Source organism: Cyprinodon variegatus, unplaced genomic scaffold (genome assembly GCF_000732505.1).
Source record: "Cyprinodon variegatus isolate N-32 unplaced genomic scaffold, C_variegatus-1.0 Scaffold443, whole genome shotgun sequence".
Taxonomy (NCBI): Eukaryota; Metazoa; Chordata; class Actinopteri; order Cyprinodontiformes; family Cyprinodontidae; genus Cyprinodon; species Cyprinodon variegatus.
Window position 1 is genome coordinate 636,742 of NW_015150896.1, and position 12,835 is coordinate 649,576.

The 12,835-nt window shown below is 36.4% G+C and overlaps 1 protein-coding gene across 1 annotated transcript; it reads left to right on the top strand.

Moving 5' to 3' along the window:
* The first annotated feature begins 4,194 nt into the window (after window positions 1–4,194).
* Window positions 4,195–7,003, top strand: rpl31 (ribosomal protein L31). Its single transcript, XM_015388944.1, has 5 exons — window positions 4,195–4,240; window positions 4,673–4,776; window positions 5,693–5,818; window positions 6,736–6,848; window positions 6,941–7,003. The coding sequence occupies exons 2-5, from the start codon at window positions 4,673–4,675 to the stop codon at window positions 6,970–6,972; spliced, it is 375 nt and encodes a 124-aa protein (XP_015244430.1). The 5' UTR covers window positions 4,195–4,240; the 3' UTR covers window positions 6,973–7,003.
* The last annotated feature ends 5,832 nt before the right edge of the window (window positions 7,004–12,835 follow it).

Genomic DNA, 12,835 nt, shown 5'->3' on the forward strand with positions numbered 1-12,835 from the left:
TTTTTTTTTTTTTTTTTGTAATGATGGAGTAAAACTAACTTGGCAAGATGTTTAGTTCTTAGTTAAGCTTGGAGAGAATAAACCATGAGATTTGGACCATGTTGAAAGATAATAAACATTTACCTGCTGACCATTTGAGCCCATGGAAATGTACCCGGTGTAAGAAACATCTAATTCATGTTTTTTTGTGCATTTGAAAAAAAAAAAAAAGATTTTTAATTTACAGAGCTCCATAAAAAGTACAGTTTGTTTGTTTTTTTGCTGTTGTGTGCATTGGTCGCTATAAAAGTACATTAAAATGGTTAGAGCTGGTTATTTTTCTTCCAGTTTATTTGCTTTGTGGAAAAACAACTGTCCAGCCTTGAATATAATGGAACATTTCATGTATTTTCTTCCCTCTATTCATACCTATCAAAGGAGCAAACATGTTTACCAACAAACAAACTTCAGTTCATCCTGCAGAGACTTGAATGAACTTTTAAAAAGCACTGCCAAACTATTCCTCAGTAGCCTGTTGTTAGTCTGTATAAACAGTATAATGTGTTTGATGTTTTGCTACGAATGGCTTGGCAGTGACTTCCTGACTTGAACTGAAGAGATTGCACAGCAGACAAAAACATTTGCTGAGGTGTTCCTGTGCGACCTAAAGGAAAGGTCAAATATTCCCCATAGGAAAGAGAACATGCTGCCTAGAGTAGTAAAGGAGGATGTAAAGCTTGCAGACTGTCCATTTTGTCCCTGGTGGGACGCCGTATCAGCAGAAGAGGCCTTTGTTCCAGGAGTTTGATACCGAACTCGATGAAGACACAGACTCCTGGTTCTGATGAGGGTGGGCTCCCTGGTATTAGAAACTCACTCATCAATGCTAGGAAACACATTTTTCTGTGCAAAGTCAAATGTACTAGTAATGACATATGGTATGGTGCTGGTTTATTTTTTGTAATGTAAAATAAATGTAGAATAACATCCTTACTCTGTGGTTAAATTGGGAGCAGGAGGCTCCACATGAATGGTTCGTTAGCAGGTAAACCTGAAGACATGCAGAGGAGGTCGCATTGATCAGGGGTTTTGGAGCAAGATGGCGTCTGAAGGTTCTAGGTAGGTGGTTCTGAGGACAGTTGGATACCACTAAGTGCTCTGACCTCCCTTCAGTTCTTCTATATGACCTTGTTTCCTTGCAGTTGTTCCTTTTCGTTCAATCAGTGTGCCCAACCTTTTATCTGATTCCTTTTATTTCCTTTCTTGTGTCCCTTTCTATCTGTCCTTTGTGGTTTGACCAGATTTATTTTTTTCCTATTTGTTTAGTCTGATAACTCCTCTTAACCCTTTCTTATCCTTTCCTTCCTTGTTTCCTTTGTGTTATTTCCTTCTTTCCTTATCTATCCTCTTTGTTGGCCAACCCCTCTTCCCTTCTCACCACCTGTCTTGTATCCTTTTCAGGGTTTTTGGCCTTCTCTCCCACCTTTCCAACATTCCTTCTGTTAATGTGACTTTTCTTCTCTTTTGTAATTCCTTAGTATTTTCTTTCTTATATTTAAGCTTATTTTTTTTTCATTCTTGAACTCTTCCCTGGCCTTTTTTTCTTCCCATTTCTGCCTTTTTGGTTTCCCCCTGCCTTTTTTTTTTACCCTTTCTTTCACCACATTATTTGCCTTCATAAGTCCGCCCTTCTTCCAGTCTTGTGTCCATTGGTCTTTTCTTCCTTGAGTCCTCCTTTCTTTGCCTCCTACCTACATATTTAATGTGTTCTTATGCCATTTCTTTTTTTTTTATCACAGTCTGTCCTATCCTTCCTGTTTCCTGTAGTCTATTTTAAATCCACAGTAAACTTTGTCATTAAACTGTAACCTCCAGCTAAAAGAACTCTAGGAAGTTAAATGAACCAGTGTTGAGTTTTTATATGCATATGTTTAAGAACTGAAATTAAGGTGTTGCTTTTTAAGGAACAAATTAGTCATTTTCACTGAGAGTTCTCTAGCACTGATTAAGTATAAATTGCATATTTAAAAATGTAGTTAGGTTTTTACTGCATCACTCACAGTTAAACTGTTTGGAGGGATAACTTAACAAGTTAGAATTTTTAGTTAACTTTCTGTTGAATGTAGAAATTAAAGATTTTGTTTTCACATTAAGATTTTCAAGAAGACTTGAAATAATTGTTTTCTACTAAAGTAGCATATAAAAAAAATCAAACTCTTATTGCATTTTCTCATTTAGAAAAACAAAACTTATTCCATCTGTTGCAAACTTTAGTTTTTTTTAGATTATGGCTCTGTAATAATAACCTGTTTACATTAGGGTTAGATAAAGCTCCTCTTTATTCAGGTATTTGGACAATGCTTATGACTTTAAAGAAACACACAAGAAATCACAGATTTAATGAATAAAATATTACCAAAATCTTAGCAAGCAAAATATAAATAAAAAAAAACAACATTAAAATAGGATGTACATCAAAGTGTCATTGTTTGAGTTGTAATATGAATAGTTTCAATAAAACAACATTAAAATAGGACAGACGTGCTTCTCTGTTACTTTAAAATATCAGCAAAAGGTAAACTTCTCTTTAATTTTAGTTAAAATTAACCTTTTTTTTAATGTTTTTTTAATTTAGGGTTGGTCAGTTAGTTAGTTAGTTAGGGTAAATTTATTTAGATAGGCGGATTGGTGCAGCGTCTGCTGTGAAGCATGCCCTGTACAAATCTATTGTGGTGAAGAGAGCTGAGCTAAAAACAAAGCTCTTGATTTACCGGTCGATCTACGTTCCTACCCTCATCTATGGTCATAAGCTTTGGGTCATGACCAAAAGAAAGACATCCCGGATACAAGCGGCGGAAATGAGTTTTCTCCGTAGTGTGTCTGGGCTCTCCCTTAGAGATAGGGTGAGGAGCTCAGTCATCCATTGAGGTCTCAGAGTAGAGCCGCTGCCCCTTCACATTGAGAGGAGCCAGTTGAGGTGGCTCGGGCATCTGGTTAGGATGCCTCCTGGAAGCCTCCCCAGGGAGGTGCTCCAGGCACGTCCCACCGGTAGGAGACCCAGGGGGAGACCCAGGACACGCTGGAGGGACTGTTTCTCGGCTGGCCTAGGAGTGCCTTGGGATTCCCCCGGATGAGCTGGCCCAAGTGGCTGGGTAGAGGGAAATCTGGGCCTCCCTACTGAAGCTGCTACCCCTGTGACCCGACACCGGATAAGCGGAAGAAGATGGATGGACGGATGCTAATTAATTTAAAAGGCTGCAAGAAGTTTCTGGGTTTGATTCCAGGCCCGGGATCTTTCCCACAGTCCAAAAACATGACTGTGAGGTTAACTGGCTTCTCCTCAAGTTTGAGTGTTTGTGAATGGTTGTTTGTCCTGTTTGTCTGTGTTTTGCCCTGTGATGGACTGGCGACCTGTCAAAGGTGGCTCACCTCACCTCACGACCCCACTTGGGATAAGCGTGACAGAAAATGGATGGCTGGATGGATAATTAATTAGTTAATTTATCTAATTTCTCTTCCTCTTTCTGTTTATTTGCCAATCAATTCAAAAATACAGTTTTATTTCGATGCAAAAAGAACAATAAAACTCAACATTTACAAGAAAATTTTAATAATTTGATCAAATAGCTAATAACATCCCATAATACACTTTCTCTGAAATGGAATTGTATTTTTTTATACAAAAAAATGGCAGAACTCTAAAAATGACAACAACATACCCCTCGAGTATCCCAACTTTTCTATCAGGATTTAGTAAAATAGATTTGAATTCATTGCTGTGCTTTTTTCTGAAATAGTCATTTTAGTTTTTTATGTAAACCGGTGAACAGCTTTTTTTAAATTATTTTTTAAAAAGGCAAATATTTTGAAATTACTTTGACTAAAAGCTAAAGAAATAACACGATTAAATATTTTTGGTATTCTTAATTTTTAAATAATTTTAGTGTCCAGATATAAATCTAAACTGTGTGCTGCTGCAGTTCTACCACAATGCTCCGGTCATTATTATTGAGGCCCAGTTCTAAAAGCTAGATTTTTGCCTATAAGCTATCCATCTTTATAAACCGGTTTTTGTAATAGTGCAGATTTTTTTTTCAAAAAGTTAAAAATTCAGTAATTTGTTCTACCTTAACCACAAACGCGGAACCAACAATAGTCTTTTGTTGCAAGACGTTATTTTTTCTAACGGACCTATTTCCTTTAAGCGGACCGCCCTCCTTTTGGTCCGTCCTTCCGACTTCCGCCTCAGCTACGAGCCGAGGTGAGTACCTTTCTCGGGTTGAAAATTTTCTGTAATCCATTGCCATCCTGCCTTTATAAAACCTAAAATAAACGATTTTGTGCTACTGCCGTGTTTATAAGTTTGATATCGCGCGTAGCGTTGTATTTTTAAGATGATTAAACGTTGGTTTTGGTAGTTAAACCGATATGGTGTAGCAGCGGCTCGGAGATGTAGCATAAACTAGCATGGCTAATCTGAACCTGGAACGGTTTTTGTAATTTAATTGGTTATTTTAGGGGAAGACTAATACACGTATGTAGACATTATTTGTTTTATCATGTAAGTTTAGTTTATAACTATGTCTTGCAAATAGGGTTGACATTAGCACGTTGCAATCGAATATGGGTTTAACTGAGATAAGCTCCTCTACCAAATGGTCAAACTTCTTCAATGCGTTTGTATGTTTCTCAGATGGCCCCAACCAAGAAAGGAGAGAAAAAGAAGGGGCGTTCAGCCATCAACGAGGTGGTGACCAGAGAGTACACCATCAACATCCATAAGCGCATCCATGGAATGTGAGTTCTGACTGCAGCCGCAGGAGTAAAACGTGTTTTAAATACATTTGACTGGAAACTTTGCTCATCCCAGATTGTTTCAGCGTGATGATGAATTGTGTTAATAAAGCTGTAAATATGGGCTTATAACTGAATTTCGCTAAGGTTTTTCTTTTTGCTATAGCTGTTATTTCTTGATTAGATTTGGATATATTTACACCACACTTGTATCTTTTCTAAATGTTGTTTTGATTTCCACGTGCTTTTTTTTATAACATGAAAGCTTGAATCAGAGTCCACTTATACATTTCAATCCTCAACAAAAAAAAAAAAGTAATTTGCTGTTAACATTTGCAATAATATAAGGCCAATCCTTGCTCTGGTACTACACTTTATTTTGAATTAAATACTAATTAAAATGTTGGTATAATCACTGCAACCCAATTTACCTTAATATAGTGCTGGGTAAAGTCCAATCTCTGGGATGGGTTGGGATCCTTTTTAAAAGTTAAACTTATGTAGAGAACCTAATGACATTTATAACACAATGTGTTATATTAATAACACTTTTTACTGTTTTCGTCCATTTCTGCTCTCCTGTTAATGTTGCATGATCTAGTCCATGCTTACAGAGTTTATGTTAAAATATTAAAATGTTTACATCATAGGTGGATTTATGACCCCAGACAAGATTTTTGCTAGATGTCTAAGAAGTGAGGCTTATATTTGGTGTTGCACACAAAGCTTTAGGGACGCTTCCAAATAGAAGTTCTGTAGTTTAATTTTTAGAAATAAAACCACTGCTGATAAGGCTTTTGTGTTTGGTCCTTTGTTTCAATTGAGTCACTGTGGTTTCATGTAGTTGAGAAGTTTATGCTCTGTTGTCTTTTGGGGGAAGGATTTCTTACTGAATGTTTTATTTGAATGTCCTCTGTAGTGGCTTCAAAAAGAGAGCCCCCCGTGCGATCAAGGAGATCCGCAAGTTTGCCATGAAGGAGATGGGAACTCCTGATGTTCGCATTGACACTCGCCTCAACAAGGCGGTGTGGAGCAAAGGGATCAGGTGAGCCTGCATGTTTCATTTGAGACCGACATAGTTAGCTTGTTTCACTCTACCAGGACTGCATAATATATGGCATAACCTGCACGTCAGTGTAGCGGGCTGTGGTGCCTAAAATGGTCTTAGGAATTAGGCCAATACGTCCATGACTTATAAGCGTATTGGCCCTTTGATTGAAATGGTTTTTGTACTGGATATTCTTAAGCTACATTTGTTCAAATTTTGCCTGTGGACTTAGAGCAACCTTCGCAGGCAGCTGTGGTGGGAAAGTTTCCCAAATGGCTGGTCTTTCGAAACCCAGGATTCTGTCTTTTTGTATTGTAAAAAATCTTATATGAATATATTAAGTAGCTCAGGCCCAAAAAAACAATGTATGTAATACTGTGCATAAAGTGCAGAGCATCAAACTGGTCTCCTTTTTTTTAATTGACACCAAAAGTTGGACTGCATCTTTATACATCCAATATGTGCATAGCAATGCGCTAAGTCACATTTTTGACTTTGTGATTCCAATAACTGAATTTCCCTCTCTACAGATTCCAATATTTTTTCTGATATATGAGCTCTGATTGTGTTAGTGTTGCAGGTGTAGGAATGAATGAGTGTTCAGAGTGTAAGATTTTTAACACAACCTAATTGTGTTCTAGAAATAGACTGAGCAGGTCTTTAGATTTGGCACATTTTCCCTTTTTCCTCATCTGAAATGTTCAATATCAGGACTAGTGCTGATATTATCAGATCTGTTGATGCCTAGTATAAAGCTTTTCATTATGATTTTGTTGCTCATTCATAGTTGGTCACATTGGCTGCCCTTCAGCCACTAATCAGAGCTGGTTATTTGTGCTCTAACGGCCCTAAATATATAACCTCATGTTTGAAACGGCTTGAGTTGATTTTCTTAAATCTGGTGTATTTTGCAGGAACGTGCCGTACAGGATGCGCGTCCGACTGTCCAGGAAGCGTAACGAGGATGAGGACTCTCCCAACAAACTGTACACCCTGGTCACATACGTTCCTGTCACCACGTGCAAAGGTAAATATGCAGTCCGGTGGTTCTGCATCATCCATACAAGCTTAGAGAAAAAAGATAACTCCTAATTGATTCCTCTTCCATTTTCCCAACAGGTCTGCAGACTGTCAATGTCGATGAAAACTAAATTTGTGGAATAAATAAAAAATTGAAAATCTCTTGTGTCTCGATTGTCATTCTTTTTTGTTTGGTATGTTGTGGAAATGTTTAATGAACCAATTCTAACAGACTGGAGGACATTTTGACAAACATCTAAATCAGATTAACTTGACAATAATGATAAGGCATTAAGCCCAAGTTTACAAACTCGTTTGTTCCCATGATCTATATGGTGAAAAATTACAGGTGTTTCTTTTTAAAGTGTCCTAAAATTCTGAGTAAGAATTGGAATGCCGAAGCTATAGATCAAACTATCCAAACGTTTTAGATCTATAAGGAAACTAGGTTATTAAATTAAGAAATATGGACATTTTTAAAGCAAATATCAGAACTTAAGGGTATTTTAAGTCTACCTTTTTAGCAACGTCAGAAAATATGTTCATCATAGGAAATGGTTGAAGTGGTTTGAGTAATGCATCTCGGAGCATCAGAAAGGTGTTGGTTTAAAATGCAAGTTTGTGTTTGTCAGTTCTTGCAGTTGTATGCAAAAAAAAAAAAATCAAAAAATGGGGCCTAAAATTTTATTCTTGCCGATTACTTCAATGTTTATTCAGCTCTCATGTCAAATAAGAAATGGTCTTTAACTGAATACAGACTTCAGTGTATGTGACATAACGAAACCGGGTTTTCTTTCAGGCTCAAGATCATTGCGAAGCATTAATGAGCAAGGTTGTGAAGTTTGAAGAAGGGTTAAGTGAAACAATAGTGTTGAGATGATTGCGCAGTCAGACTTCTTGACTGTGGGCCACATCTGGAGCCAAAAAGTAGAGGTATAAGATATTTTCAGAGGATTTCTATGGGGCAGTAAATTGAATGAACTCAAATTAAGGCAATTGAAAAAGCTGTGAACAGAATTTGACTTGGTGGTAAATTTTTCTGCAACCCTTCAATATATTCTGACTTTTCCGTCCATCTTGTTACAAATTGAATCTATAAAAATTCTGGCTGTTGGAGCCAAATGCTTGATATATGATTGAATATTTATTTCTAGTTAACTATTTTTGTCTGGTTTTGGTATGATATATATGAAATATTAATTATTTTTGGTTAAAAGTATGAGTTGACGACTTAATTATGAAATTATGAATTTGTTTAGTTGTGTTTTGCTGCCATGCATAATTTACGCTGTTTCTCGCCTCCGCCCCCTCATTATGGACAGGTGACTGCAGCACCTGGATTATATTGGAGTTGGCTATTGGGGCTGGGTGAGCTCTTTGATTCAGTCAGCGCAGCCATACAGTTTTTGAACGCTTTTGATTAGCAATGCATAATTGAACTGAAAGCGAACGCATACCTATCAAATGTGGAAATGAAATAAATCATGAAAGCTTAAAATTTCAAAAGAGGATTTCATCTGTGTTTTTGTCGGTTTGAACAAATGAAAATGGATGAAGATGTCATGGCAAAAAGTCTTTCTAAACCTCAGTCACCAGAGGGCGGTGTTAAGCCACGTACGGAAATGGAAGATGAAACTTGTATGGAACTTGGAAAGGAAAAAAGGGTTATTAAACACACTGCAAAGGGTTTGGAGCTGCTTTTGGCAAACACTCAAAAATCAAGAAACTCAANATTTAATATTTTTCCCCACATGTATTATCACCCATATAGGTTGAATAAGCTGAATGCCAGAGTTGTAGGGCATCTGTAGGGGATCTTCTTCATATGCTTTGGAATTATGTACACTTGCAAACTTACTGGAATTATGTAATTCTGATAACATCAGCAGTTTGTGGATTTCTTTAGACCCTGACCAAAGGATATGGATACTTGGAGATGTTATGTCTTTGAAATTAAATTCGTGCAAGAAATACTTTGTTTTGTTTGCATCATCTGCAGGAAAAAAAGTGTATATTTAAAAACTAGAGATCTATGGGGCCTCCAAAAAAGAAATATTTGATCAACGAACTGTTGTCATCCTGCAATTAAGCCAACGTCCTTTTGATACACGGGACATTGGCTATATTTGATCAGATATGGAGTCCCTTTGTAATGATAGAAAAGTGTGGTTAAAAAAATATATATATTACATGATGGTTAGATTAGAGGACTATGCTTTTATTTTGGTAGGGTTTCGTAAAACCGAAAGTTAGCTTAACCCAAAAAGGGTCCATAAAACCGGAAGTTAGTTTAAGGCGAAAAGGGACGCAGAAAAGAAGCAAGAAAACGTTGGAAGAGAAACTGATTTAAGAGCCTGTTGAGTGTGGAGCAGTGATCCGATTTTTCTCTTGGAAAGAACTCACACCCCACTTTTGATTAAATGAAAGTAACTTATGGTGATGATGCCAGTTATATGACCTTACAAAATGTGTTATAAGGTTATATTATGTGACATTATCACTATAATTTACTTTCATTTGATCATAAGTCTCCTGTTGTGTGCATCCCTTCAAATGCAAAAACTCAAACTTAACACCAGTAAATCAGAAACCACAATTAGTTCAGAGCTTTAATTTGCTATTTAATCTATAGAGATTTAAAATAATTCACATGCAAATTTCAGCTCGATTAAACATCTGGAAGTGGGCCAGGGGCATTACTTGTTGAACGCCCCTTGTATATATGTATGTATATATATATATATATATATATATATATATATATATATATATATATATATATATATATATATATTTGACCAGTAAATGGTTTCATCTTTATCTGCACAGTAGATATTGTCTTAATTTTTTTGGATCATCACACTATGTGCCGCCATTAATAAGCCTCTGTCTTAACTCTGGATGTTTACCTATTTTTATAAGAATAAGGGTCAAGAAAATTTAGGTTATGTGTTCAGTTTACTTGATTGTTACCAAGCTTTAATCATTGAGCTATAAATTTCAAGCTGTTACCTCTACCGTTTTATACACTTTTAAAATGCTCCACTTGAAGGGAAACGGACCCCTAGAATAGACCTCCACCACCATGCTTGACAATGGGAATCGTTTTAGTTGTAAGCTTGTGACTTAGGAAATGTCTCCTTTTTGTTTAATCAGCAACAAACTTTTCTTCAGGAGACTTTTTTTTTAAATCTTTTTATTTTTACTTTAGCCCATCAGTTTTGGATGCAGTTCATCTTTGTTAGTACCCTCAGTTTATGTTTATGTTAAANTCAATGGCTTAAGCAAACAATTGACAAATGTACTGATTTTGGACAGTATGTACAAATGTGGTTACGTAAAAATTAGACCAAATGTTAAAAATGGATGTCAAAGGACTTTATCCTCTATTGTTGGACATGGAAAGCAACCCAGTGTTGTAAACTCTGATGACATCTGCCCTAATGACAGTGTTTCAAACACCCCAACATCAAAGGTTAAATCAAAGTCTCGTGCATCAAGCACTTCAGCCACTTCATATGCTCGCATAAAGACAGAAGCAGAAAGAGCTGCTATCATAGAACAGGTTGCAGCACTGACTAAAAAGCATGAGCACAACCAGAAAAAAAAAAAAAAAGGCAAGAACAACTGGAACTGGAAAATGCTGTTCAGATTCCATGTGCTCATGAGTCCTTACCAGATCAAGCGCAACAGCCAAAAGTGGTGAGACCAAAAATTACACAACAAACTGTCAGGGCTGAAAATATGCAGTACTCATGGAGACAATACATGCAATTGCAGAAGAAGACTGTGCAACAACACACACCTGCGATAGTAGAAAATTCAGATTCCATGCCTAAACAAAGAAATGAAAACTTACACAACTTGTCTGAAATCATGGAAAAACAAAACAAAATAACAGAGGCTCTTGTAAGACAACAAAATATGTCATTGTTACCATCGCTCACCATACCAGTTTTGGTGATCCACTGGAAGAGCTGAAGTAAGTCTAACTTGGATGCTTCTGAACCAAGAGTCACGCGCATCTTTATTGGAAAGATTGCGCTATTAATGACTATTCAGCAAGACCAAGTTTTATGTTTATAGACTATTAGTTCTATGCACAATGCTGTGGAGAAAGTCCGATATTTTGAAACAAGTCATTTCTAGCCTCACTAGAGGAAAATTAGTATTTCAGAACTACCAGTTGAAGTGAAATGTTTTGAAGAAACCAAATACCTTAAAACTATTTAATCTCACTCAGATTATTAGATTAAACAGAGATGATATTTACCTATTTCAGTTCTGCCATATTCTGTAAATTGAGCTTGAGACCATTAACATTCTTACATACAAATATATTTTTAATTTGTATATCACTTACAGGTCCATTAGATTTATCTGCACTGAATGTCTTAAATAAAAGTGGAACTTTTACCTCTAGTATTGATTTATTTGATAATTTCTATTAAAAAAAAATATGCGTTGCAATTGAGAACCTGCTGTACAGCAACACGAAAAGGTTCTTATTTAATCTAAGAGCAACCTCTCAAGATGATGCAGCATCTAGCCACACTCACTGTCTGCACCTAATATTTGAGTTGTTCCTTATTAAGTTAAGTTTAATTAATACACAATTAATTCAAGACTTATCCAAAGAGTTAACAAGAACATACCAATCTACCTCAGCACATTAAATTTAGCAGAGTTCTCCAAATTAATGTTTGAAGACTTAATTTTTAACATTGGAGTTTACAGTGTGCGTGATAACCTGGCATTCAAAGACTGGATTATGCAGGTCAGAGATAATAATCCAAAGGGTTTTTTTTGTGTGCAGAGAAACTATAAATATAAACGATACTGTGATCAAATGATTGCTGTCACATCTCAGCAGCAAACAAGTATTACCAGTAACGGATAAAAGCCATGTCTGACATAGTTCTCAAATGAACAAAATCCAAAACATGTTCACTGACTCTGACAGGCAAAAAAAGAGAATGCATGAAGAGGTCTCATTTAAAACATGCTTGATTTTGTACTGGTTGTAAAAATATTGTAGAGGTAGTTAAAGGTAGTTGTAGTGGTCATTGTTTGCCAAGCCAAACATCCAATTAAAGTTCCTTTAAGGCACTACTAAGGCACTCAAGTTTCTATACGCAGGGAAAAAGAAGGTTCAATGTCCAGCCTTGATGATGGTTCTGGATGGTTTATTTTCTATTTCAGCCAACAATGAAAGAGTTCAAACATTTTCTTTGTCCTACCTCTCTTGCTCTGGTAAAAACCGTAGACACAAAACCCCAAATGTCTGCTGCTCCTTTCCCAGGCCCCTACACTTATAAAAAGTGGACTGATCCACATCACTTCTTGAATAGAATAGAATCAACAAATATTAACCTGCAAATAAACTCTCTAAAAAATACAAAAAATATCAAATTTAGGTATTAATAATTAATTCAATTAATAATTCAAATGTATAAAGAAATAAAGATTAAATAGCTCCAACAGTGAGGACTTCCAGGAGTGTCTCCAAGATGGCGGGTTGAATCCGTAACCTGTCCTGATCAGCGACAAGGAAAACTCCACAAAACTCGATAAAGAAATTCAGTTCTTCTTCAAAATGATATATAATGTGTGGAGTTTGATTAAAAAAAAAAGAGAATGAGGGGTCCTGAAAATCACGGCAGGGCAGGGACTGAACTAACAAACGTTGAAAGCAAGGCAAACAGGATGCAGACCTCGTACCCTAACTAGGAGAGTGAGCTAACGACTGCTAAAGCTATCCAGAATCTATGCAACAATATCAAAGAAATGCAAAATGACATCATTGCCATGAAAAATGATATCAAGCTAGACCTGAGCAGCTTTAAGAGTGAAATAAACAAGAAACTGGAGGAAGTTAGCTCGGACATCTGTAACCAAGCTGCTAGGCTAACGGAAGCGGAACAACGGGTGAACAAACTGGAGACAGTGAATATAGACTTGAGAGATTTAAGTAAATATACAAAAACATGCATG